The sequence below is a fragment of the Pteronotus mesoamericanus genome, unplaced genomic scaffold (genome assembly GCF_021234165.1).
Source record: "Pteronotus mesoamericanus isolate MK-2021 breed Mesoamerican mustached bat unplaced genomic scaffold, CSHL_Meso_final scaffold_651, whole genome shotgun sequence".
NCBI lineage: Eukaryota > Metazoa > Chordata > Mammalia > Chiroptera > Mormoopidae > Pteronotus > Pteronotus mesoamericanus.
In genome coordinates, this window is record NW_026555325.1 from 22,821,205 (window position 1) to 22,847,403 (window position 26,199).

Sequence of the window (26,199 nt, forward strand, 5' to 3'; positions counted from 1 at the left end):
ATTTAAAGAATGGTAGCCAAAGTATCAAAATAGTCACATGAGATAATCATCTGAAACATTTTGAATTCTGTTGAATCCCACTAATAGCTTTAAAGAGGGACATCTTTGGCTATGTTGTTATGGTGAATATGAGTTTCTGGAAGACCCTGGAAGTAAGGATTTCTCAAAACATACTTCCAGGAGGCCCAACACTAGCTTCTGGTTCTCCAAGGAGTAACCTAGTAACACAGTATAAACACAAAAGCTGACCTTACGGCACATACAGGAAAAGGAGGGAAGAAAGGAGATCTTTAAAGAAACCATGATAGAAATTATAGGAGGCTTGAGAGTGTGAGGACTTAACAACATTTAGGAAAGATCAAAAGCGGGCACAAATTCTACAACAAAGAAATGTAGATAAGCATAATTTTCTGACACCCAAGTCATTAAAGATATGCCAACTGTCTAGGAAAAAAACAAAACTATAAAGTCACAGTTAAAGAAATTAGTATTATGTGTCCATCTCTTAATGAAAAGGTGAAATTTCTGATTTAATCTTTTAGAAAACTGGGTCACTCATAGGTATGTCAGTAAAAGTACAGAATTTGTTTTTAAAACTTGCTATTCTAAAATACGAGAGATCAATACTTTCAAGGCAACTTAAAAACCCAATGATTACAGAGAGTATCACACCCCAAATAATGACCATTAATGATTAGGAACAGTTTCACATTTTACTTTCATTTTTGCTATTACATCTCCCCTTTTGTCAAATGTTCATTTTTTAAGAGACTATAAAATTGGAAAAATTTAGAACTATGTGAGTAGGTGAAGACACAGCTAAAAATTTAATGTAAAATTTGGATCATATTGAATATGTCAGTATTGAATCTTTTTCACTTAATAATATATTGTGCGATTTTTTTGAATGGCATTAAATATTCTTCAAAATCAAGGTACATAATGACTGTAACATGTTCTAACTGGCACATTTATAAACTCATTAGTTATGCCTGAACATTTGTGGTTCCCAATCTCAATATTACGAATGGCACTGGGATACACATCCTTCTACTAGCATCATCAGCCCCATAATTACCTTCCCTCTGCCCAGCACCGAACCCTGAGTCCCGGAGCTGACACGGAAGCTGACAACTTGGTAACCACTGTCAAGAACAGATAGTCTCCATCTTGACACCTCAAAAGGGACAGGGGATCCCATGCTCCCCATGAAGTGGGGAGAGCTAAGGGTCCAGGAAGGAATCAAAACTGAAAAAAGACAAACCATAAATCTAGTTACATTACCATAAAAAGACAAATTAGATAATACCCGAGAACACTTTCCTGTTCTTACAGGTACTAGAAATGGGTATCTCTAAATCCAGAAGGGATAGGACAGTTAAACTGTAATGCCATCTGTTTTCTGTTTGAAATTGAACCAGCAAGGTTGCTAAGAGAGTAGAACTTAAAAGCTCTTATCACAAGAAAAATAAATTTGTAACTATATATGGTCATGAATGTAAACTTATTTTGGTGATCATTTCACAGTATGCACATAAATCAAACCATTATGTTGTATACCTAAAACCCATACAATGTTGTATGTCAACTATATCTCAATTTTAAAAAATCACCTGAGAGATATGTTCCTATATATGTTTAAACATATAAATAGACATCACTATTGTCCCTTACAGTTAATGAAAAATGCAAAATGTGTAATACAAAGAACTCAACCAGAGGTTATTTTTGGAAGCCATCACATTCATTTGTTAAGAGTGTCAGGTGCCTACTTATTTAAAAGTTCGCACAGTAAAAATCTCTTCTTAAGATTATTAAGTCAGCATCACAGCAAAAACAGCACATATTCTTAGGGGTCAGATACTCTTTCTACCCTAAAGCATCCACACTGTTTGCTCATATGAGGGTCCTTAAAAGGCATGTAACAAATTAGCAGCAAGGAAGGAAAAATAAATTTTTAGGAAAAATGTTACACTGTCATCACCGCACTACAATCCAGACTAAGGATCTTCAAGTGATGTGTGAGAAAACAATGATCTCCCAAGAACTGAAATAAGGGACCTAAAAGGCCGTCACACCTCATGGAAACTTACTATGATTCTAGACAATTTTGTCATTACAGGCCACATCTGGAAGAAGGCCACTGCCTGGGTTAAAAATGTTCACATCAATCAAAGCAGGGACAAAGCACAGTTCCACAGGGTTCAGGAGTCCTCTTTTCATGGAATCTTAGACAAGACAGAACTTGATTTCCAGAGACTGGTTCAAGATTGTTACCTGTACCTTCAAATATGGCTGTTCAGGATTTCAGAAATTTTCTCTGAACGCCATAAATTAAAAAAAGAAAAACCAAAAATATATAATCCACGTTAAAATAACAAACTGATTTTAGTTGGCATTGGCCGCATTTTGTTGTCTTCTGTAGTCACACCAGAGAAGCGGCTCTGTCCTAGGTCTGCATGTGGAAACTGAACAACTTCAGTGGGCCTCCTGTTTTGTTATTAAACCTATCGGATTCCTGGTTCTAATTAAGGGTTGTGTTACCGGTGACCACACAGTTATTAATGTGCATTACTGCAATTATAGGAAGTTGTGACCTTCTGCTGTGAGTCACCTGGAGTAAAATTTAATTATCAACCAGAGAAAATAGGAGTACTGATGATATAAAATGGCTTCTCATGAGGCATCTGTGATTGTAAAATACTGTTTTATAATTTTTGCTTTGACATTATAATAATTACAATTAAACCCATTTCTAAAACCTAAAAAATAATTCACTCCTACGGCAGGAACAACTGTGTATCTGTTCTAATTTTCATGTGTGCTAATAGTCCTGCAAATCCTTTATATAATATAGTTTTCACAGCACAAGAGTAAGAGCTATCCCCTGGCTGAGTAGCTCAGTTGGTTAGAGTGTCATCCCAATGGGCCAGGGGTGCGGGTTCAATCCCTGATGGCACATTAGGAATCAATCAGTGCATGCATGAATGGGTGGTGCAGTGGACTGATGTCTCTCTCTCTTTCTTTCAAATCAATAAAAAGTTAAAAAAAATATATGAGCTACAAAAAACTGGATTTATGGACTGAAGTTAGAGTTACATTTTAAAGTGTTGTAGGATTTACCAATGTATGTTTTAAACCTACGTATTTACTTCCTATCCTACCTTTGTTGCCAAATGCTCTGAACAACTTGGAATTTAAAAAAAGTTGTTACCATTTAATGGACTTTTTTTTAACTTTAAAGTTTTATTTTTTAAAAGTCAACATGAAATCAATAAAACTGCTATACTTCTGATATTTTATTACTAATTATTTCACATAGTCTTCACAACAACGAGTAAAGTAGGTAAAATAAGTAATTTGTAAGCAGAAATACTGGGAGAGGCAACAGGTATTACTACAAAGGTAACAGTTCATTCCTCTAGAAATTTTAACCTAAGATCAAACAACTTCCTGAGATACTTTCAGTGTAGCCTTATTCAAAGGCAGAACCTGGGTAGATATATTTTCATACTCCTTTCCATATCTATGATGTTTTACCTGCATTGATGAGCATTTTGACTTATCACTCTAACACTATATGGAAACACTACTGTCTTCTGTGACGTTGCAAACAAGGTATTCAAAACGAATAGGTCAGACTTTAATTTTCAAAAGGCAAGTGTATGGGAATGGCCAACATTTCGCAACTATGGCACTTCACAACTATTTATTTACTGAGTGCCCGCTACAGGCTAGCACTCAGTCCAGACGCTAGACTACTGAGGACAGCATAGAAAACCTGGTATGATAATATGAAACAGGTGGGTGTCAGGTGCGGGAGGCTCTGCTTGTTCAGCTTACCATCATCTCAGTGTGCCTTTATTTATACAGTGCCTGACACACAGTAGATACTCAAATACAAGTTAATTAAACTGAACCTAGTATACAATGACTCCCTCGACTGGACTGGTGATGCACCATTAATCCTTAACTTAAAAAATGATGACATTAGACACATCCACCAGTGAGTGGCCACGGGGCGGGGGGGGGGGGAGGGCGGTCAAAATGACAGCTAAGATCTCTCTCTACCTGTCCGAAAATAATCTTAGGATGTTAGTATTCTACCTCTATTTTACTAAAAAGGAGAATAAGTTTCAGGCAAATCTGTCCAAGATTACACAGAAATTTTTCAGTAGAATGACAAAGTAGAACCCTTTCTCTTTCCATTGTAAAACCCACAAAGCTGAGTAATCCATAGAACATAAGGTTTTATAGACTAGCAGACAAAAACATAAGACAGCAAGCAGCTCAGAAGACTATACCAGGCATTTTCATCCCAGAAATAGTTTAGAGAGCAATAGAAAACATGGGAAGGGGAGGGAAGAGTGAGTTACTCTCAATGTTTAATGCCAGGACGAGTAGCCCCATACAGAGAGGCTAGGGGTGTTTTAGGGGACACACCTGAAGAGTTCCTAAAGGGGACTAACAGCCTGCTTATAACCAACTCTTGTCGTGTAATGGGTAGGAGGGTTCAAGGCCTGAAATTAGGTCTTTAGCATCTAAACTGACTCCAAATCATATGCATTGTCTTTCACTTATTCTTTGAGAAGACAGCCCAGCTAAAGCGTATGCCTTTAAATCCCTTTAGAAAAATGGGGCAGTTTCCCACGGGTGGGCAGAATGAGAATAAATAGTTTACCAGTTCTTATTCAGGTTGGTTAAAGTCTGTTCTGATTGATAAGTATTTTGACCGTCACTCCAGTGGTAGCAATAATCCTCCCTCATAATGCCTTGTTTAAAACTTGAAGAAGGTTAGACATCACTCTAAAAGTCCACGCTATGTCAAGCATGGTATCAAAATTAGTATCTTAAGCATAGAGTGCGTGTTCAGAGTAAAGAACTGTGCTATTAACTTTATCTTTAATCTCCAGCATCTAATATAGTAGGCACTCTCAATAGATATTTGCTGAATTACTCGATAAACAAATTTTTCCCTCTCTGGAAAGACTTCTGCAGTCTTCTGGGTCTCCGTAACCATGGGATATCCTCCCGTGCCTGTCCATTCATTCCAAAAATAAACAAAACAAACCCATTTAATTAGAGCTTCAGCTCTTGACCTCTTCTGGTGAATCTCTACAGTTCTTATCAGAGATGGGCTACAATATTATTCACCATCAGAATGTACTCTTTAACTCAGATATGCTAGCTCAAAATGATGCTGAGAATATTTAACTCCTGATATGACACAGCTACCAACCAATCAGAAGGCAGGGCAGGCAGTGGGCTCTCCTGGTGCTGAAGGCAGGCCCTGAGCCAGCCTGATCATTCTTTCAGAATATAATGACCGGCTTTTATATGATGCTCATTTATTTACCACAATGATATAAAACGGTAATTATATCATATCCTTAAAATACAGACAAATCACAGAAAATATTCAAATCTCCTTTATGTCTGTTTCTAAATTTAACCTAAGTTGACCTGAGTTCCCATGTCTTAAAATGGCTTGAAATTCTATTCTCTGTCCCTTCTTCCTAAAGATGTATTAATCAACTTAGGAATGGTGTTAGGGTAAAAACAGCCAGAAAGCAAAAGATGTGTTACACATTAACTCTCTCAATGATTAATGCTGACTGAATCGTCCTTTGTTTTAAGCCATTCTTAAAAGACTTCAAAGGCAATACAATGTAATGGAAGAACCAAAGAACAGAAGTTAGTGGTCTTGTGTCCAATAACAAAATTCTCTTAACACTACAGAGTTCTGAACCAAATTTCTTAAAGCTACCCTCAAAAACAAAACAAAACAAAAAACCCCCAAAACAACAAAACCCCCCACCATAAAGAACTCCTATTTTTCATTTGGGGTTGTTAATCAATTTAAACTAAATTTAATTATTGCACAAAAGTTATTTTTCTTAAAAATAGCAAACGTTGCAAAAGAATAGTTACAAAATAAAATTCATAAAATAGATCTTTTCTTATCACTGGTGAAAAAATAAGTGTAGACCCACTGTCAGAGAGTGTTTGTGCTTTAACTTAAATCATATAAGGAATGATTACCCGAGAAAGGAGTGACTTCGAATTAAAGAATAAAGTCGCTTTTAGTATTACTGCAGAGGTGGGACCATGGATGTCTTTTCCTGTCTAAGGATCAGCAATTAATTGCTTAGAATGCTAAAGCAATATTCTACTGGCTCTGCAGGTACAATATAATTCAAATGATTTAAAAATTCAATGAAAAACCCAGAATATTGCTCACAAGACATTTCAAACCACATAAACACCAAAGTGAACACAACCCTGCATATACATAAGTCTTGAACAACAATTTTTCATTCAATGTTTCTTTAAAAAACATTTTTAAATCTTATTTTTATTTCCAATAATAGCATCCATGTGATATCCAAAGGTAGAGGAGGATACTTATGTAATAGGTTTCACTGATGCACGAGACCAAGCAAGACTGTAGAACTGGAAAATTATTTGGACTAGAATAGTGGTGAACACAAGACAGCAGCAGCACTAACCAGTTTCCTCACGGAGGCTGTAAAGTCCTGGCATAAATAACCAACTCTGATAATTAGGGGTAAAACCACTTTGAGGGTCTGTGCAGCATTTTCATCCATGGAATGTGTTTATTTTGAGTTACACTTTTACTGATCACTAATACCATATAAAAACGCTTTCACACACATTATAACACATGAATCATAGCATTATTAAACTAAGGGATTTTGCTGCATTTCATGGGCAAAATCTCAAACTTCGTCCAACAGCACAGCACCAGAGGACCTGACATCTCTGATCTTGTTTGTATAGATTATTTTAATCCTTTACAAAGTTCTTTCACATTTGTTATCCTGGTCTTAACCTATAGTTCATGACTGAGAAAGGAGGCTAGAGCAAACGGTAACAAATCAGACACTGTTCACTGCATGGAGAATGGTCAGGAGCAGCATTTCTGAGCTTGGACCATCAATGGCAAGGAACACAGGACAAAGGGAAAATGAGGCAGGAAGAAAATGGCTTTACTGCCAAAGGTCAATTGTTTCAAGTGTCTGACTTCTCACTGGTGGCCGAGCCTGAAGGGCCTGTCTATGACACTCTGCCAGCAAATGATGTGGAGATCAAACACTGATTGACAAGAAATCGATCATAAGCAGTTCTTCACCACAAGCATAGTTCAAAGGTAATTAGTCCTACTGATGGCTCTGAAATGCAAGTGTTCAGTGTAACCTGAATCGTGATGGGAAAATGTATTCCACTGTATTCTTTGCTTTGAAAATTGACAATTCATATGAGATGTTCCTATAAGGTAAAACTCTGTAATCGGAAAACAATTAATCAATACAAGCTATTTCTTGACCAAACTGAAAAACAGCCCAGTTATTGGTTACTTGGAGATACAGACCCTTGGTTTGTTAATGTGCTCTATGCAGAGACATTAAATACCAAAGAAACTAAAACAAGCAAGGTTTCAGTTGCCTAGAAAGACAAAGAGTAGTTCTCCCTTGCCTTAGATTACAAACTGGAAGAAATCTGCCAAGGGTTTCAAATAGCTTTCATGTTACACTCCAACTCTGATGAGTCGCCAGTGGTTGTGCTGTGTAGGGAAGGATTCTGAGGCCCAGGCCCAGCAGGAAAGAGTGTTCTCATTTATTTATCAGCGATTCTGCCAGGGAAGAGGAAATGAGGCGGTGCATTGCTACTTCCGTGTTTATTTCTCGTCTCAGTTCAATTTTCTGCTGTTATCAATGAGAGCTGAAGGCTAAAAGTACTTGGTTATTTATTTACCATTTCTCTTTAGATTTATTTATTTCCAGCCTGTCTTATTACAAAAAAATTCTTTGATGTTACAGAAATACACATATACGATAATAAATAGATGAGAAAAACTGGATTAGAAAGAAAAAAACATTTAGCATGGGGAAAGATAAAATTTCTTCCCTCTGGCAAATTCCAAAGCATTCCATTCCCAGCACTGCCTTTCCCAGCACTGAGTAATCCCACATTCATGGATACTTTAGGTGCTCAACTCAGTGAGTGTGAGTGTGAGTGAGTGAGTAACAAATATGCAGGAAAGGTCTTGAGTTTGGCTATAAAGAAAATAATGCTTCTGCAATTAGACAAGTGGGTTTGTACCTGGCTTTCCTTTGCGTCATATTAAAAAAGCATTTTATTTATTCCCTCAAAAATATTTAATATTGTTTATAATAAATAAGTAAAAACAAGCAAATCACACAGTATGTTAACGGATGGCACCTATGACAATTAAGTAGCTCAAGGAGAAGGGGACTGAGCTTAAGAATGCCAAGATGAAGTGAAGGCAGGTTAAGGTAGAGTAGTTGAGGTGACATTTGAGCTAAGCCTTAAAGGAGGTGAGGGAATGATGTCAGCAGGATCCGAGGAGGAGCAATGCAGATAAAGGAGGAAAACGCCACCGCAGGGCTGGAGGCAGACACAGGCCTGGTGGGCCTGAGGGACACCCAGGTCCCCTCCATGGCTGGAGAGAAGAATAAAGGGAGATAGACCAGAAACGTAAAGGAGAGAGGGGGCAGATGATATGGGGCTTATCGCCACAGTAAGACTTGTAAATGACTTGGAAAATGAAAACGCCTCATGGGCTCAGTTAGCCAGGACAAGTGAGTCTACCAGGACTTGGCGACAGGGCCTACCTGGGCCTTCTGTGCAGATGCGGGCAGCAGAAGGGACCTGGGATTTTAGGCACACACCCAGTGATGTTTACCTTTATGGCTCACGCTCGCCCATAGCATGCAAAGGCCTGCTCAAACTGTGACACACCCTGACAACTGTGTCAGTGTGACAGCAGCACTCCTTAGGATCACACTGCTGGGGAGGGTTAGAAAGTAACAGCCCTGTAAAGGAGAGACGAAGGGTGACCTAATTTGCTGCAGTCTGAGATTATTTATAAAGTGTCACCTTCCCATTTCTCCCCAGTGTGGTATTCAAATTCTTCCAGCCAGACACAGGTTAGTGGCAGACCCACAGAGGAAACCCAGGTCTAGCTGTAGCAGAAGCCAGAAAACCATAGGAACTATACAGGAATATTGGGCTCTATAAAGAAATAAAGCCAATGCTTGAGTAGCTCATAGCCAACATATTGTTACTGTCTACGCAAACCCAGCAAAGGCTGGTGCTACTAGCGTAGACACCTGAAAAAGAGAAGAAAGTGGGAGAGAGGAGAAAAAGAAACTAACAACCGTGGTATGACAACCTACTTCTAGATGGAGAACGTTCCTTCAGGTTCAAGTCTGGGAATTTATCAGGGAGCTCATCAGGAACTCACAGGAGACACAGTATAGACGTATAGCTCACAGAAGGTTTAGAAGCTGGAATCAAATATTTTACACTGTGATTTATTAAGCCATCGAAACACAGGTGAAACAAGCTAAATACATATCCAGGCAAGTTGCTGAGTGTACCATCTTTAAACATGAAAAAGAGGGACAATTAATTCATGGCCAAAGAAAATTCCAAGTGAGAATGGGTATATTTTTTACAAAAGCTCTTCTTTTACTACAGACATCTAGCAAACTAAGAGTTGCTGAAAATCACGATTTTGCATATTTGCTGATTTTAATGTTTACTGATAGTTGGGAGAGTTGTACATCCACTTATGTCTTTATAGGGCCATGAAAAGAAGGGACCAGCTTTTCCTTTGCAATGGAAATGCCATTAGATAACCGAAAACACCCACATTTCCACTTGAGCCCCTTTGATAAAAATGACTGCTGTACAAAATGATAAAAGATGATCAACTAACAGTCCATCTACTGTGATTTAAAGGGCTGGTCAAATAGAGAGCCATGAGAAAGATTTATTTATACCTCTTTCCAAAAAAGTTTGAGGCTGCTGGCAAAAATATAAGCAACATCACAAGACAAGTACAAATGGAGTTCAAAATAAAAGGTAAAAAACCCAGGAGTAGAATTATTAGAGTAGTTAGGAGTCTGTGAACCAGGATGCGAGCTCTTGCAGAACTGCCAGCAATGAAAGGAAATCTGGCTCAGGACGCCCTAGCAGTCAAATAAGAAGGAAATACAGCAATTATGAAACTGAGTGCTCATTAAAGTAAAAGCAAGTCCGGGGCTCAGGAGAAGTTCCGTTTGTCCCCCGTTCTAAGGCCAGAAGGCGCTTCCTTCTGAGGGCCACACCCTAATGTAATGCCTGGTCAAATGACCACTTGGGCCCTGAGTACGCTGGCATTGGGGCAGATTCCACAAGGGCAAATGGCCACGTGGTTAACACATGAGGCTCTCTGACGACCTCGTAGAATCCAGGAATAAAATCCACACTTCCTGGAACAATGCTTATCAAGTTAGGCTCTGAAAAGATGCTTGAGGAGTTCTACCAATTTTTTTCTTTGAATTTTATTTCTTAGCCTTTTAAATGTACAAACAGGGAATGCAAGCAAATATACTGTACAACAAATTTTAAGACACTCATAACCACAACTTAACACTCATTAAGTCGTTTCAAGCACAGACACTGGGCAAATGCATCCTTGCCATCTCTTCAGGTACATTTCAAATTCAGGCACATGAGCCACTGATTAGGAAAGCTGTCACTCTAGGTCGGTATTCTGGAAATTCAAGTCTGCACAAGTCCATTCATAAAGAATTGTACAAACAACCTACACACATCACTCTCTAATAAATCCCAGGCCACAAGCAGGCACAACTGGTTGGCATACCTCCTTGCCATGACCTAACAGCCAGCTGTACAATACTAAACTGCCTACTGTGTTGAGGCAGGGTGAAGTGACATCATCAAGGCTGGGACTGACTATGTGTTTTAGGTGCTCCTGTTCTGAACTTTATGTCAGTCACAAAGCCTGTGAATAACTGTATTATTTTGAATTCAAAGTCAAAACAAAAAATTCCTGGTCCTTTCCAGCTTCTGGATTAGAGTAATTCAAGAAAACACTAAGAAGAAGATAAAAGGAGTTGTTAAAAAATTGTTATCTTTTGCAATTACCTATGGATGTGAATAAGTAGTTTTCCTAATACTGTACAACTAAAATGGAATACAGAAATACCTAGATATGTTAGGTTGTTCATACCGAACTGCAACTGTCCTCCAGCAAATTTTTTAGTTCATCAAAACTGTCTCTTCTCCCCAACAGATTTTATAAATGTTACAAATTTGTATTTATAAAAATATATTAAAAATACTACATTGAAATATTTGTATGTGTAGTTCTTTTTAAGGTTACATTTGACTGAGGGCTTTTCTATGAAAACATTTCTAAAATCCCCCTCCTGAGGTCATTCTATTACCAATACAGAGAGACTGATCCCAGGAACCCCTGGAGAATGGGTGAGGCCTGTCCCTCCCAGCTCTAAACAGCCTTGCCAATAGATGACATTCGAATCGAATGTAATCTAATCTAATCCCAATATAATATAACACAGTGTCCTCCTCTGTGTGCCACGACAAGGTTGGGAAGCAGTTCTGTGATGAACAAACGCACTATAAATCCATCAGACAATTCTTCATAAATCTGATTTCTTCCAATGCCTTCATGGGTGCTGGCAGTGGACAAAGTTACGTTCTTTGGCAAGAAACTGAAATTCATGTATTTCCTACTCATGATTAAGGGCGGGATTAAGGGCAGAGTTTACATTTACTCATGAAAAGTAAAGAGGCAAATCAAGTTAGGTGGGTGTTTCAGGAGACCTGCCTGCCACCTAGTAATTTTGAGTCCAAGGAGGTCACTTAACCTGCTCTGCGCCTCAGCTTTCTCAATTATAACACAAAGGGGCTAAATCAGAAGTTTTCAGCTAGGACTGAACATCAGAACCTCTTGGAAGCTTTAAAAAACACATAATGATCGCAGGGACATTAATACGTGCTGGAAAGTGTTCTGAACACTCTACATGTATTAATCTGTTTCATGCAGTCCCCACAATAACTCTGTGTTGTAGGTACTATTATTATCCTGATTTTACAGGTGAAAAAACTGGGGCACAAAGACATTGAGATATTTGCCCGACCAAGTGGCGGAGCAAGGCGGAAGGTTCCAGAGCCTTTGTGCTCTTTAGTACGACTGCACATTAACTTTGTTTCTCTCCATATATTTCTCTCTGAAGCTTCTGACTCAGAATCTACTGAAGGGCCTGGGCAGGCAAGCTGTAATTCTGGTGAGCCCTCCTCTTTAACAGCCACTTGACTAGAACAGACGTAAAGAGCTGATTCAGACTGAAGAAACAAGTGCAATAAACCTTTTCATTAAATAAACAATCAAATTCTTTTGCCTCAAAAATCGGAGTCGAAATTAAATGAGTGGCTTTTAACAGCTAATTGCATGGTATCAACCAAAAAAAGGTAATGAACAAAGACACAGTAGGAAAAATTTGGAAAACAAAATGTTAGGTAGTCAACTAAGTAAAAGGACTACACAGGCCATTTAAGTCAGTTAAGTATTGGAGCAAAGTTATGCCTATAAAGGGGCAATGCTATTTTCATAATTTGTAACTTAGATTTGGGGGTGAAGATAAAGCATTTTAGAAAAACCCTTGGAAAGGATCCATGCTCCTCTCCAAATGGGCTGGCAGCCTAATTTGTTTCTAGGATCACAAATGACTGCCTCTTTGTTTCATGTAAAGAAATAGTCCTTATGCTATCAGAAAGTGGCCTTTTTAAAGTTGCAACATCTAAAGCTGTGCATAAAAAATGCTGACACTCAAAAAAATGTTGGTTTTCATACAGGCTCCTTCACTGACATTTGACACTTCATAGAGGCAGGAAGACGTTCCGGCATAAAGAGAAAATGAGGAAGACAAGTCATCCTTATCCCATAGACAATTTAGACAAGTTTAGGCCTGGTATGGCCAGAGGTCAGTGAGTGCGCGGACAGCCAGGAGGAGAGAGTCCGTGTCCCCTGGTAGAGGCGTGAACTTGATCAGGTTTGTTTGTGTTATGCCTGTACTTCCTGGCTAATTCTAGACACCCCATTTAGGGAAACTCGTCCTGCTCTCCTCCTACTCAGTCCCATGGCTCTCTTACAAAATCTCTTCTCAAAAGCCTCTAGTCTAAAACCAAACAATCCTACCAAGGGAGTTGCAATTTATTAAACAAAAGCAACTTAGAAAAAAGATTAAGCTTCTAAAACTGAACTATAACAATTTAAGAAAATAATTAAATGTTGGAGGAATATACAGATCTTATTATTGCTGGCCATAAAAGCTGTATCAATGGAAAGTTTCTAATACACGGTATTCCTGCTGACAAATGAACATGTTTAATTACTAGTCTCTTTTCTGCGCTAAAGATTCACCAGTCTGGAATTGATGCATTATTTCTTTCCATTTAATAACCACACCAAAAGCACACAAACTCATAACATAAACAAACACTTATGTGAAAAGTTTCCTGAGAGTGGGTGAGAATTTCCAGGCAAGAATAAAAATAAGCTTTTCCTCCTCATCCCTGTATCTCTGTTAATGGTACCAACTCCCAGTTTCCTAGACTCAAAACCTTACACTTATTTTTGAATCATCTTCTTCCCTGGATCCAGCCTCTTTTTCACATTCCATCAAGGGCAAATCAAAGGCAGCATGTATCATCTACCTTCCCAATAAGTACGAGCCTTCCTCTGGTGTCAAAATCCCTCGTGATACCGTTCTAGTGAGGACCAGACAGGGCAGGCCCGCGAGGCTCACCCTGGCTTCAAACCTGACCTTCAGCTACTTACCTGTCTGAAGACTTACTCAAGTGCCAAGTTTTTCCTGATGCTCCCAATCACATCCCTATGTATCTCTCACATGACATATCACATTCTGATCTACAAGATATGGGAAGTTTATTTTCTGTATAAGACAAAAACCTTCCTTGAGGTCAGGAAATGTGTCTGGTGCAGTGTCTAGCAAAATCAAAGTCATTGTGTTTAATAAATAAAGGGATTCACCACTTATTTCTGTGTGTTTAATTTCTCCTCAAAAGTAGTCTTCTGCTTTAATCAAATTTAAACTTGAAGTAAAATTGTAATGCTACAATTTTTTCTAAAGCAATGTTGTCTAGATTTGTTAGGTAACAATCCTCACCCGAAGACACACTTGATTTTAGAGAGAGGGAAAGGGAGGGAGGAAGAGAGGAAGAGAAACATCCGGGCTGCTTCTTGTATGGGTCTGGACCAGAGTCTGAACTCTCAACCCAGGCATCTGCCCTGACTGGGAATTGAACCGTGACCTCTCGGTTTATAGGATGATGCTCCAACTGAGCCACATCAGCTAGGGCTAAAAGAATCTTTCTTTTTGTGTGTGCACTAACTCTCTCAGGCATGAAGCAAATGACAAATTACCTACCTTCTCTATGCCGTATAATCTTGCGGAGCTGCACACTAGACAGCTAACCAGGAGCTGAGTTTTGTAAAACCAGCTACATTAAAAGGGATTACCTTGTTAGATGTCAGGAAAGACGAGTTTCTCCTTTATCTTCCTGCCTTTACTCTGAGCTTTTGATTCTGTGGGCTATTCAAAGGGACTTAAGGAAAGCTGACTTTTCTAACAAAATCGTGTTCAATCTACCATGTCGGAATGTCTCTTTCAGGGTCCTGGCGAAATGAGTCTTTCTGTAGCTTGCGGGAAACGGAGGGACAGGGGTGCCGCTGAGGGCAGGACGAGGAGAATGAGGGGGCGTTCCGAGTGCGCCTGGGGAGGCAGACGGCACAGCGGTCCAGAGCACGGGCCCTGGAGTCCGACTGTCCAAGCTCAAGTCCTGGCTCCACCATCATCGGCTGCGTTATCCTGAGCAATAAGAAACCTATTTCAATCATTTTCAAAACAGAGATACTACTACTGCTCATAAAACTGTTCTTGGGGTTAAATAATAAAACGCTTGGCGCAGTAACTGGCACATAGCAAGTAGATGACAGAGATGAACTGTTAGCATTATTCAGGAGTTCACACGCATTATACCAGATTTTTTCACATACATTGATTATTAAATGAAGATGGGGAAAGATAAAGGGAGAGGTAGTGAGTTGGTAGGATTCATAATAACCCAATAAAGAAATTCTCAGTCAAATCAAGCACAATTGCCAAATAAAAATTTTAGAGGCTTTTGTTCCCCCTTCATAAAATGGTTCAATACCCCAAAGCTGATGCTACCGAAATCTAAGGTTCACAAGGAGCACGAAATGGACATAAAATAAATTCCATCTGCTCTCACAGAGAAGGGGAGGATGTTCTTAAAAAAAAATCCTTGTGATTATGGCCATTACCTTCAGTGAACTTTTGCTAATACTAATACTAAAACTGGTTTGCCAACAGCTTATGCAGTATTTGGGCATTACTGGGGAGGAGCGCTCTTAATCATACCTAGGAACAACAAAAGGGATACTCAAGAAGGAGGTCAACTGACAATAAGGAGGGCTGGTTAAATCCCTAAACGTCCATGCTCACCAGAAGATTTTGCCCGGATGATAAAATACATAATAGACATAACTTAGATTGTTTGCCAAAACAATAAATGCATGCATGCAGTAAGTACTTCACACTAATGATTAATATTTGAGATCTCAACTACTCATGATAACACTGAAAGTTTCTGAGCTATAGTTATTTTAAATTTGGCTGCAGCATATATTTGAATCATGAGCACTTCCAGGCAGAAGGGAGCGAGCTAGGTAGTCAGGCGGGGAGCAGGGCCCATCACCCAGGACCCATGGCTCACGAAGGCTTTTCTCTGTTGCCGGTAAAGAAGGAATTAGATAGTGTTAATGTCTGATAGATGCCCACACTCTAATAAAAGCCAACTGATAGTTCTAATCATAGAAGTGAAGAAAGAGCAAACGGAGGTCTAAGAAAGAGAAGGTTCTCTATACGAAAATAGGTAGTTGTGGGAAATTTCTAGATGCTAAAATTATTTTTGTTAAACTCTGGGATTTCCAAGGCTTCAGACCGTATCTTGGCCTATCAAAGATCTACTGTATGTAAAATTTCTAACATGCCAGAATTCTTTCTTACCAAGAAGGGAAATGAAACAATTAGCAGGAAGAAGAAAATGATTCTATATAGCTTATTCAGAATATGAATAGGAAGATTTAAACACACTGTTGCTCCTAAACTCTCAAATCTGCTTTCACTTCTACTTTAGGAAAAAAAGATCACAAAGATGATGTATTTTGCTTGGTCTACAATGTATCATGTTTTACTCTTTGACTGTATAGAACTTTACTGAAGTACCGTACACGAAGAGTTAAATCACAATTAGTGACTCAATGTTTTGACTCAGTGGACTGACATGTCTTTTAAAAAGCCTGAAAAATTTCACATCTTAGATCACCTTTCAGTAAAATGCCCAAGATCCTTTGTCTAAGCTCTCACTGAGTTATTAAGTGTCATTTAGTACATTAGCAATATTAGGAAAAGCCAAGTCCCAGAAACTATTGCTATTAGTATTTTGTGTATTGAGAATCTTCTAGATCAATGAAGAAAGAATTCCTAAAAGATAAAAATTATCTGCTTTACAGAAGAAAAACATCTGCAACTTAAAAAAATACTATTATTTGTACTATAAATGGAATCTGTAAGAAGCTATATAATAGTAATAAAAGAAACAAAAATGATATGCATTTTCTATGACCAAAACTGGAAAATTCACCATCTTAACTCAACTTCACCTTTTGGGAGGATTTAAAAAGTATGCCAGTCAATAAAGAACACTTTTTTTGGTACTCTTATAAAATTCATTTTTTTTAAAAGACCTAAAATCTCCAATGGCTTTGGAATACAATCCAGCTCAATATGTCCAAATCGCAACTGAGATGCAGTCAGTACCAAAGAGAAAATGATCTGTCTTCCACTGTTGAGTTAAATACAGTACCACCACCATCACACTAAGACACCACTTCAACTTGCCTGGAAGACAGTGCTTGAAGGGTAAATTATACCTTTGAGAGAGATCATCTCCTTTTATCAGCTTCTAATTTAACCCTACTTCAAGAGTTCTGGGTTTATAATACTCACTGCCTGACTTTAGAATGATGCTAAAGGTAGGCAATAAAATCTATGGTCTGCATCTTTCATGTCTACATAGTTATAAATACTTCAGTGTAGAATCCATGTGGGGTATGTATATGTGTGTGTTTCTTTTCTAAAATAAATGTAGTAACTCTGAGTACATTCAGGCTTCTTGAACTGGGTCATCTGAGAATACCTGAATGAACTTGAGTCACCTGGCTCTAAGTTTTCTCTTCAATTTGAAAGTGAAAACCAGCTCTCTTGGGTGAATGATTTTTCCTACTTCACCACAGGATCACTGTTTTGTTTTGAATGTCATGTCCTCATGACATTCATGTAGTTTCTATAAATCCCAAAGGGTTTCATGTTTACCTGGAATTTCAGGATATTGGGTCTGGTAAGCCCACTGTTACTTTCAGAACAAACACTGAAATTAACTTCTTCCTTGCATAAAGTCAATTAACATTATTCTTACTAGAATGCCTTCACTTTCAAATTTTACCCTAAAAGTAGCCTAACCACGATGGAATAGAAGGAATGATCATTTTATTCCAGGGTAGAGGAAAACAACTCTCAACAGATAGATTGCTGAAGAAATTCTGAAGTTACAGAGATAAACAGATGTACAGAGAAAGAATATTACTCATTTCAAGTTGCCCTTTTCCTGAGAGTTGCCCTGATATTTCCCTGTGCTCTCTTTCTCAGCGCAACTCAAGTTTTCCATTTATTCAGAGCTAAAACCTTAGTCATTTTTAATCATGCTCTGGTCTGGATCTTCCTATCTCCCAGACAACCCCACCCTCAGTGTTCCTGAAGCTCTCTCCCCTTCCATGTTCTGTCATTGCCTTGGGTCAGCCACATCACCTCCTCCCTCCAAATCTCCTTCTCCAAGTCAACCTTCCTAGTTTTGTCAGAGTTACCAGAGAGAGAGAGAGAGAGAGAGAGAGAGAGAGAGAGAGAGAGAGAGAGAGAGAGACATTGACTTACGCTCCTCTTCTACTCCCAGGGATAGCTCTTCTGTAACTGAGAAAAAACCTCTGAACTTTTTAGCTTGACATTCAAGGTGCTAACACTATGGCCCCTGGCTCCAAGCCATACCCCAACCTCCAGCCACATTTTCCTTTACAGCTGCACTCTCCACTCTGGTCACCAGGAGTCCTGGCTGACGAACAACTGCTGAATGACAGCTATGGTAGCAAGTAGTGACCTTTGTGCTTTGTAGACACCCAAGCACTCTTACATCTCTTGGGCTCTTTCTGAGGCTTAGAGGACACAATTATGTCTACCCTGCATGAAACTGTTCCTGTCCTTTAAGGTTACAATGTCATCTCCTCACTGAAAGCTACACCAATCCCCTGGCATCAAGGTTAACAACAAAGCCTTCCTCTGACTTCTCACTAATTATAATATTTACTCGATCCTATATCATGGTGGTTTTTTTTTTTTACGTCTACCTCTGTTGACCTGTCTTGCTTTCCTATTTCGTCTTAAAGAGTTGTACTCCTTTCAAAAGAATAAGGAAACTTGCAGAGAACAGAAAACAAAGGGGTAGGAAATGAAAATGTATTGAATATTACAACCAGGGAAACTGATTATATTTCAAAAGTATTTCCTTTTAATTAATAATAGGCAATAATATTGTAAGCTAGATTTAATTCACATTTGCATTAAAATCATGTTTTATTGTACTTAAATTATATGGCTATTGAATGAAAGAAGAAAAATGACCAAGGTTGGTATGGAAATGAAAGGCTGTATAAAGGAGTGGAAATACCTCATTTTGTTTTAGTATCAACAGATTGTTTTTCTTTTTTTTTTTTAAGGTTAAAAAAATTTCATTTATTTTTTTTAGAGAGGATAAGGGAGGGAGAGAGGGAGAGAAACATCACAGCGTGGTTGCATCTCGCACATCCCCTGCTGGGGACCTGGCCTGCAACCCAGGCATGTGCCCTACACTGGGAATCCAACCAGCGACCCTTTAGTTCTCAGGCCGGTGCTCAATCCACTGAGCTCTGCCAGCTAGGAAGGGCTAGACTGTTTTTCTTGCAAAATAAGTTGTTGATACACTGAGTTACTGAGACCTTTCATGTGATGTCAATAGGAAAAGTAACCACTAAGCTTCCTAGACATGGCCAATAAACTCATACATTTGCTCTCAATGGCAAACTAGGAGGAACTATGAACCAATGTCTTACATAGACACATTGTTTTTAAATCTTCAGAAAAGAGAGTTTAAATACAATGAAAGATATTTCTATGCAACAGTCATTGTTATGACAAGAAATAAATCAGACATGGCCCTCAGGAGGCTGAAATTAGTCTTCTGCAAGGGTCCCCCTTCCCCCGCAAAGAAGCCTCAAGGAGGAAAAGACTGGTAGTTATGTTAACATAACCTACTTCCCTAGCTTCCCTGGCTTTCAAGATCAGAATGTATTTTCTTTTGCTCTTTAGTTTTACATGTAGGATTACGTACAATTTAAGTTTACTCTAGTAGTTAGGATTATGAAGAGCAAAGGTACAGGCACAGGGGAGACTATATTTGTTCAATGACTGTGTTCTAGGCAGCAAACCAGTTATTTCCTTATACTGGGTTGGCCATAATGTCCGTTTAGTTTTTTCTGTAAAGTACAAAACACATTTTTCATTTTTACCAATAACTTGATTGGTCTGACTCTTCTGAGTAGGTTGGCTACCTCCCACGTGGTATAATGTTGATTGTTCTCAATTAGTGTCTCGATTTGATTGCTGTCAACTTCAACTGGTCTACGTGACTGTGGAGCATCGTCCAGTTAGAAATCTCCAGCATGAACTTTGCAAATCACTTCACACCTTCGATCAGTAACAGCACCTTCTCCATATAACACAAATCTTTTTTTGTGTTTCAGTTGCATTTTTTACCTTTCTTGAAATAATAAAGCATAATATGTCACAATGTTGCATTTTTTCTTCCATCTTCAATACTAAAATGGCTACAAACAATTTGCCAATTTTAATTGTTTTTTTAAATGCTGGCATGACAGCAGTCACAATACTATCTAACAAAATTGTTTCAAATAAAGTTAAAGACAACTAAGTGCTACTAGAGCCATCTTACAGAAAAAAACCAAACAAACGTTTTGGTTAACCCAATATAATTTGATTTAATCCCAATCACAACCTCATCATATAAGTATATTTCACTCATTTTACAGGCTCTGGACAGAGAATTAGGTATGTGCCTAGCACTGTGGTAGGTAACTCTGGGGTTTCAACAACCTGCCATGCTGTCCACCATAATTTTATAACGTAGGTGAAAAATCTGTGAAGACCCTACACCGTCACAGACAAGCTGCTAAATAATGTACAGGCACTGGGAGAGCAGAAGTGTATGGAAATAAGATGCTGATTGTAACACATAAAAAGAAATAAGCAGAATTTAGTGTGGTGCAATCATGAAGGAGGCCAGGTGAGCTTGGAGTTGGACTTGAAGAATCAGGAGACAGACATGGATAGGCCCCTGAGGTAAAGCAGCAGCAGGAGCAAATGGTGCCTTTCCTACAGCAAAGGAGGGAGGAACCGCCCAATTTTTCTGGCAGTGAGAAGGAAGAAGAAAGGCCAAAGAGGAAGCTACAGAACTCGGTGACTAAGTGGACACTGGAAATAGTCAACAACTGTTCCACAGTTTCAAGTTGAGGGGAGCGAACCTGGAAAAATGACAGTTTAGTGAGGAAGAACATCATGTTGAATTTGAGGTGCTAACAGTAGAGAATAACCCTATGAGAGGATGGGGCTACAGAGGAACAAGGCAAGGAAACTGATACCAAAAGAACCAAGACTTGAGGTGGAAAAGTGGACGAGAGTGAAAAGCCAGAGCAAATAAGGGAGATGGAAGATGCCCTCACAGTTTCAGTTGAGGACTTGAAAGCACAATGCAAAGGGTAAAGGTGGCAAGAAAATGAAAGCAATAAGAGTCTCCAACTCATTTTTCTAGAACATTCCCATGAGAAGTTTGAATGAGAGAAATAAAATGATAACAGAGTCAAGTGAAGTATCTGATTTCACAGAAGGGGGAGAGTTAATTTCTGAAGGTTAAGGGGCAATAGATTAATCCTTTCTGTTTCTTAGATTATTCTAGTTCTTAAACTTGATGGTTAACTATACTGTTGTACTTTTTTTTTTTTTGAGAGAGAGAGAGAGAGAAACATGGATTTGTTCTTCCATTTATTTATGCATTCATTGGTTGATTCTTCTATGTGTCCTGACGAAGCATTGAACCCACATCCTTGGCATATGAGTTGCCCCACCAGAGCTGAGGTACTTTTTCTGAGTAGATAACTTTTTAGAAACAGGAAGCAAAGCTGCAGTAGCCAGAGTAGTCATGAGGCCCCAAAAAGATTTCTCATACACATTTTATAATTTAGAAGTTAACTAGAGGTGGTCAGATTCTTTCTTCAAATGCTCCTAGAAAACGTATCTCCTTTTAATCCACATCACCTTACCACCAGAACCACAGTCACGTCCCTGACCGGTCCATGAGGCTACCTCCTTCCATAACCTAAACATGGAGGCGCTGTCCTCTCCTTGTAACCATGTTGATCTACATTTTCCAGTGGCATGAGTCTCTGTTTGACTTGGGGTGAGGCTGTTTCTCCACTGTCATCTCTTTTTAACTTGTCATCTCTTGTGGCATTACAACATCAGCTTTTTCAGTGCCATTTCTTCTAACATGGTAACACCTTTATTTTCTACTTCCAGCATAGATTTATAAAAATATCTTTCGTTTTCCTCTTCAGTTTTCACAACCTTCATGCCAGTCTTGCCTTCAGACTTCATGCACTGTTCGTATGGATTTGGGTCACTATTATACACATTCTTAGGTACCTAGTCCATCTGTTAGATAACCCTCTAAGACATCCCAAACCCCTGCGGACCCAAACCACTTATTCCAATTGTTTTCCTGCAATCCACCTGCATTCAGGTTAATTTGTAATTACTACATTTTTATTTCTAAAACATTTTTCTATTTTGGAGCTATGAATTTACACTCCCCTTTTCTGAGAAGTTTCTGATACTTACTTTTCTAAAAATCTCTATGTCCACTGGGTTTTTTATGTTCTAGGATGAGTTACTTGCCCATAAATTTCTTGTAATTTCTATGTCACCACTAGCTATTCTTTGCTGGCAACAATTAGGTCCGAAATAGGAATGTCACTTTTTGCTCTCTTTCTATCCATTCTAAGACACGAAATTGTCAGCAAGTCAAATCTGGCATTTACGAGATGCTCTGTGTTAAATGGAGTGACGCTTTCAGCAGGCACTTATGCAGAGCCCTCCCTTACTCGATGTCCTGACTCTGTATAATATATATCAGGACAACTATCACTAGAGATTAGCATCAAACTGGGGGTTTTCCAAATGACAGGGGAGAGTGAGAGTGTTATTGATAACCGCAAAGAGAGTGATGTTTACACCCATGAAGAAAAACCACATACATCAGAGACTAACAACAAAAATGGAACAATTTTCTAGGAAAAATGATAAAATGCTCTTCTACCGCATTTGGAATATGATTTGATTCAATCGAAAGGTTGATGACTTTTTAAAAACACTTATTTACAGTATATAAAACATGACATTATTCTATTATTTTATGGTTGTTTATCTCTTTGATGTTAAAACTCACCTTCCATGATTCAAAACTAGGTGAGGAAAAATTTGTAAACTGAAATTCTTTTCCATACTCTTACACCTCAAGAATTTGTGGGTTAGCTTCATTCTTCTGCTCTCTACAAAGTCCTATTTTTGGTTCCTTAGACTTTAAGGCATTCTATCTACCTGTAATTATGCTGCAAAAGCAGAGTAAGACGCCAGCCAAGGCTTGCAGCAGACAAGATAGCAAAAGGCCTATTTGTGGTCTTGAACAGCTGCAAGAGGGCAGGGCGTGCCTGGCAAAGTTCCCTCTGACTCTGGGGCTGGGCGTGACAAACCCTAAGAGCCAGAATTGCTTTCAGAATAGTCTCTAGCACAGGACATTATTTCACTGTCCTGGAAGCAAAGGGCGGCCGTCAAAGACCAAGAGGGATGAGCAAAAGAGTAACATAAGCAAAGAACAAGGAAGGTGCTAAGAGTGATGTCTGTCTGCAAAGCCTTCAGATCCTCCAGAACCACCACCCACCTGCTCTCCCACCTTTCCCTCTAAAAATGAAACAAAGCAAAACCACCACCACCTCCTTACGGTAGGCTAGAAGCTACTGTGTGTTCCAAATAAATTTTGAAAAAAATTTCTCCTTCCAATAGGAAGTAATAAATCTAATTATTTTACTCAGGACAACAGAAATAAGGTGCTACTAATCAGATGCTTAGAGCTGGGAATATTTTCAGGGAACAGGATACAGCCACTAGTGGACGTTTTCTTCCCCAGTTATGTAAAATTTTCCCATTGTAAGGGACCATTATTGTCTTTGGATAAATAAAAGATGCTGTTATATATGTAGATTTTTATACAGTAGCTCAAAGTGAGTAGGGACTTTTAGGTCTTTATACAATCATCCTTGCACTGTACAGTACCTCTGGCTCCTTGGTTTAAATGTAACTGCAGCAAAGTAGCATATTTATATTTATCGACGACATTAGCAAAGAATGTAAATCTACTTTGGAACTTTACATACATGGGCATACTTCTTCACAAGACTCAGAAAGGGTGGCAGTGAGAAAGAAATAGGAAGGTGGGGAAAAGAATTCCCAAAGAGATGGGGGTGAGCAACTCCGACTACAGAAGTACAGGTGGCTAATGGAGACAGACTACAATTTCCTGGCTGTAATTAAGACTTTTGCACACATTTAGGATAAGGGTTGGCAGTAACTACCTTTCCAACAAACAAAGACAACCGAAGTTTCTATTATGATGACTCAGATCGGCCCCTAGAAGTGCTTCCACACACAGAAATGAACACTCTTCAAAAAGGATCTAACCATCAGTTTTTAAATAATTCATACTGTACTTCCCGTATGCCAATAAAGTCAAATTCTACTGAGAAAATCCTCCAATTTATCTTGTTATATAGGCTGAATGAATAAGTGTCCAAGGACTTAAAACTCGGAAATGCTGTCACGGTGCCGATAATGAGGATTCACAGATTTGTCTTGCACTGCACTTCTCTTATAACACAATTTATATCACTCTATAATATGATCAAAGAAATGTTTAGCAGCTAAAAACAATGAAAACCACTGCTACTTACGGCTGGCACAGCTTCACCAGGTCCTGGTCCGTGGTGTTGGGAGGGAGTCCTCGGATATAGAGATTCGTTTTGCTCAGCTGATCCCATCCTGAGTTGCTACTGCTGCTACTGTTGTTATTACTGCTGGCGGTGCTGGGGCTGGGAGGGGCCATGGGGTGGGCTGGGACCAGAGACTGCTGGAAGACAAAGATGAGGAGCATTAGAGGAACGCTGGGTGGAAGGTATTTAGCACCATTCAGAGGCTGTTTGATCTCCAAAATAAAATGAGGTTATGGAGATATAAATACAGATGATCTTAATGTACTTTAATATACACATTTTAATTTACACCTAAAAAAACTGTTCATTTTGCAAAAAACAAACACTTCTCTCCCCTTCAACACAAAACTAAGAGGATTTTACCCGGTAGAATTTTCTCTACATACACCTTAAGTGTGACTAAATTTATGTAAGATTAATTTATTCACAGATTTTAAGGAACATAACTGAGGCCCAACAGTAACTTGCATGAAGTTATGTGGCAGTATCATTTTAATACTCAGTCATTTAGAGATCACCAGCCTTTTGAAAAGGTTTTCAAATTCTGAAGAACATCTGATAGAAAGTTGCTGATACATTTTATTCAGGTGACTTGGCGGGGAAAGTGATTAGTCTTCAAGTGTAAGAAAGTTGGGGTTCAATCAAGATGCTCAAATAGAGCAAACTTCACCTATGATAGGCGTCGACCCTCACTGAGACTTCTGGGTAAGATTTACAGGCATGCTGCCTTTCGCCCTGGCTAACCTTGTGAAATTTAACCCCTGTGAGAATGGCGAAGTATTTGGAAACCTTCCCGGGCCTCGCAGCAACCGACATCTTTTGTAAAGCTTGCAACTGAGGGCTCGGTATGGTTTCACAGTCAGCAGCAACCTTGGAAGAATGTCTGAAATTGTACTCACACCAGATAGCTCTCTGTTAACCAATCAAAAGCAACCACACTCTCTGTCCCTATGCCACACACGTCTTTTGAGGAAGTTAAATGGTTCAGCTTCAGATGGAAGTGAACACACCCCAATGTGTCCTTAGAGCAAATGCTCAGTTTTACACCAGAACTTTTTTCCCTCACACCTTCTAAATAATAAATATATTAAGCCAAGGACATCACTTAGATTAAGTAGGAGTTTGAAAATATAAAATTAAATGGATGCTCAACAAAAATTTCAAATCTTACAGTTTGATTTTTACTATCAAAAACAAGCAAATGAGGCATCTCTAAGACACAATTAAATTTCATTTTGGAAAGTTCAAAGAGCAGACCCCTTAAACAAATGTAACCTTGTGTACCGTGTCAGTAACCTCAACGATCCCCGACGGGTATCTGGCCCTGTGCCCACTGTCTGCCACGCCCAAGCACCAGGTCTCAGTACCCCACTGCACTGCGAGCCTCATCAGCCTGACGCGCAACCATTTCTTTATGTCCTCTACTATGCAGATTCTACTTCTCACTGCCCAGAGTCCCCGCTAAGGTCATTAAGTCCAAATGTCAATTTATCTCAAGAGATTCTCTTTTAGAAGGAAAGTAGCAAAAAGGGTTAACGACAGTAATGTATAAATGAAGGCTGAACTTGGACTGCGAACATCAGTATTGCTGAATCCAAGAAAAAACCTGCCTGAAATCATATCCTATCAAATGTGTTTGATTTATGCCCTTAATAAGCAGTCAAACTCATATCCCTTCCTCTCATCCCTGGTTTTTCTCTAAGGGATAACGAATCTGATTTTCTAGATGTAAAACCTCAGACCCCCAGCCATGCCACACAGAGGCCTCTGTTTCTTCTCCAAAGGCACTCAATACATCTGCTAGTTGCTACCTGAAATGAGCCAGGCATGCCCTACTTCTCACTTCAGTTAATAGAGGTGCTGGGAAGTAACACACAGTTCGCCTCCCTGTCCCAAGCCTTTGATTTACACAAAAACTTGTAGCTGCAGACAAAACTAGGCAAGTCCGCATTTTTTTCTTAAATCATCTTGGA

General features: G+C 39.0%; 1 protein-coding gene across 8 annotated transcripts in view; it reads right to left on the reverse strand.

Annotated features, from left to right (window-relative positions):
* The window catches only part of RBMS1 (RNA binding motif single stranded interacting protein 1), a 204,907-nt gene that overhangs the window by 63,669 nt on the left and 115,039 nt on the right, over nucleotides 1-26,199 (reverse strand). For 6 of the 8 annotated variants that reach the window (XM_054562554.1, XM_054562549.1, XM_054562552.1 and 3 more), the window contains exon 2: nucleotides 24,188-24,363. In XM_054562554.1, the coding sequence (XP_054418529.1) occupies nucleotides 24,188-24,363 (176 nt within the window). The remainder of the gene's footprint in view (nucleotides 1-24,187; nucleotides 24,364-26,199) is intronic. The other 2 variants (XM_054562547.1, XM_054562550.1) reach the window with 1 other exon arrangement.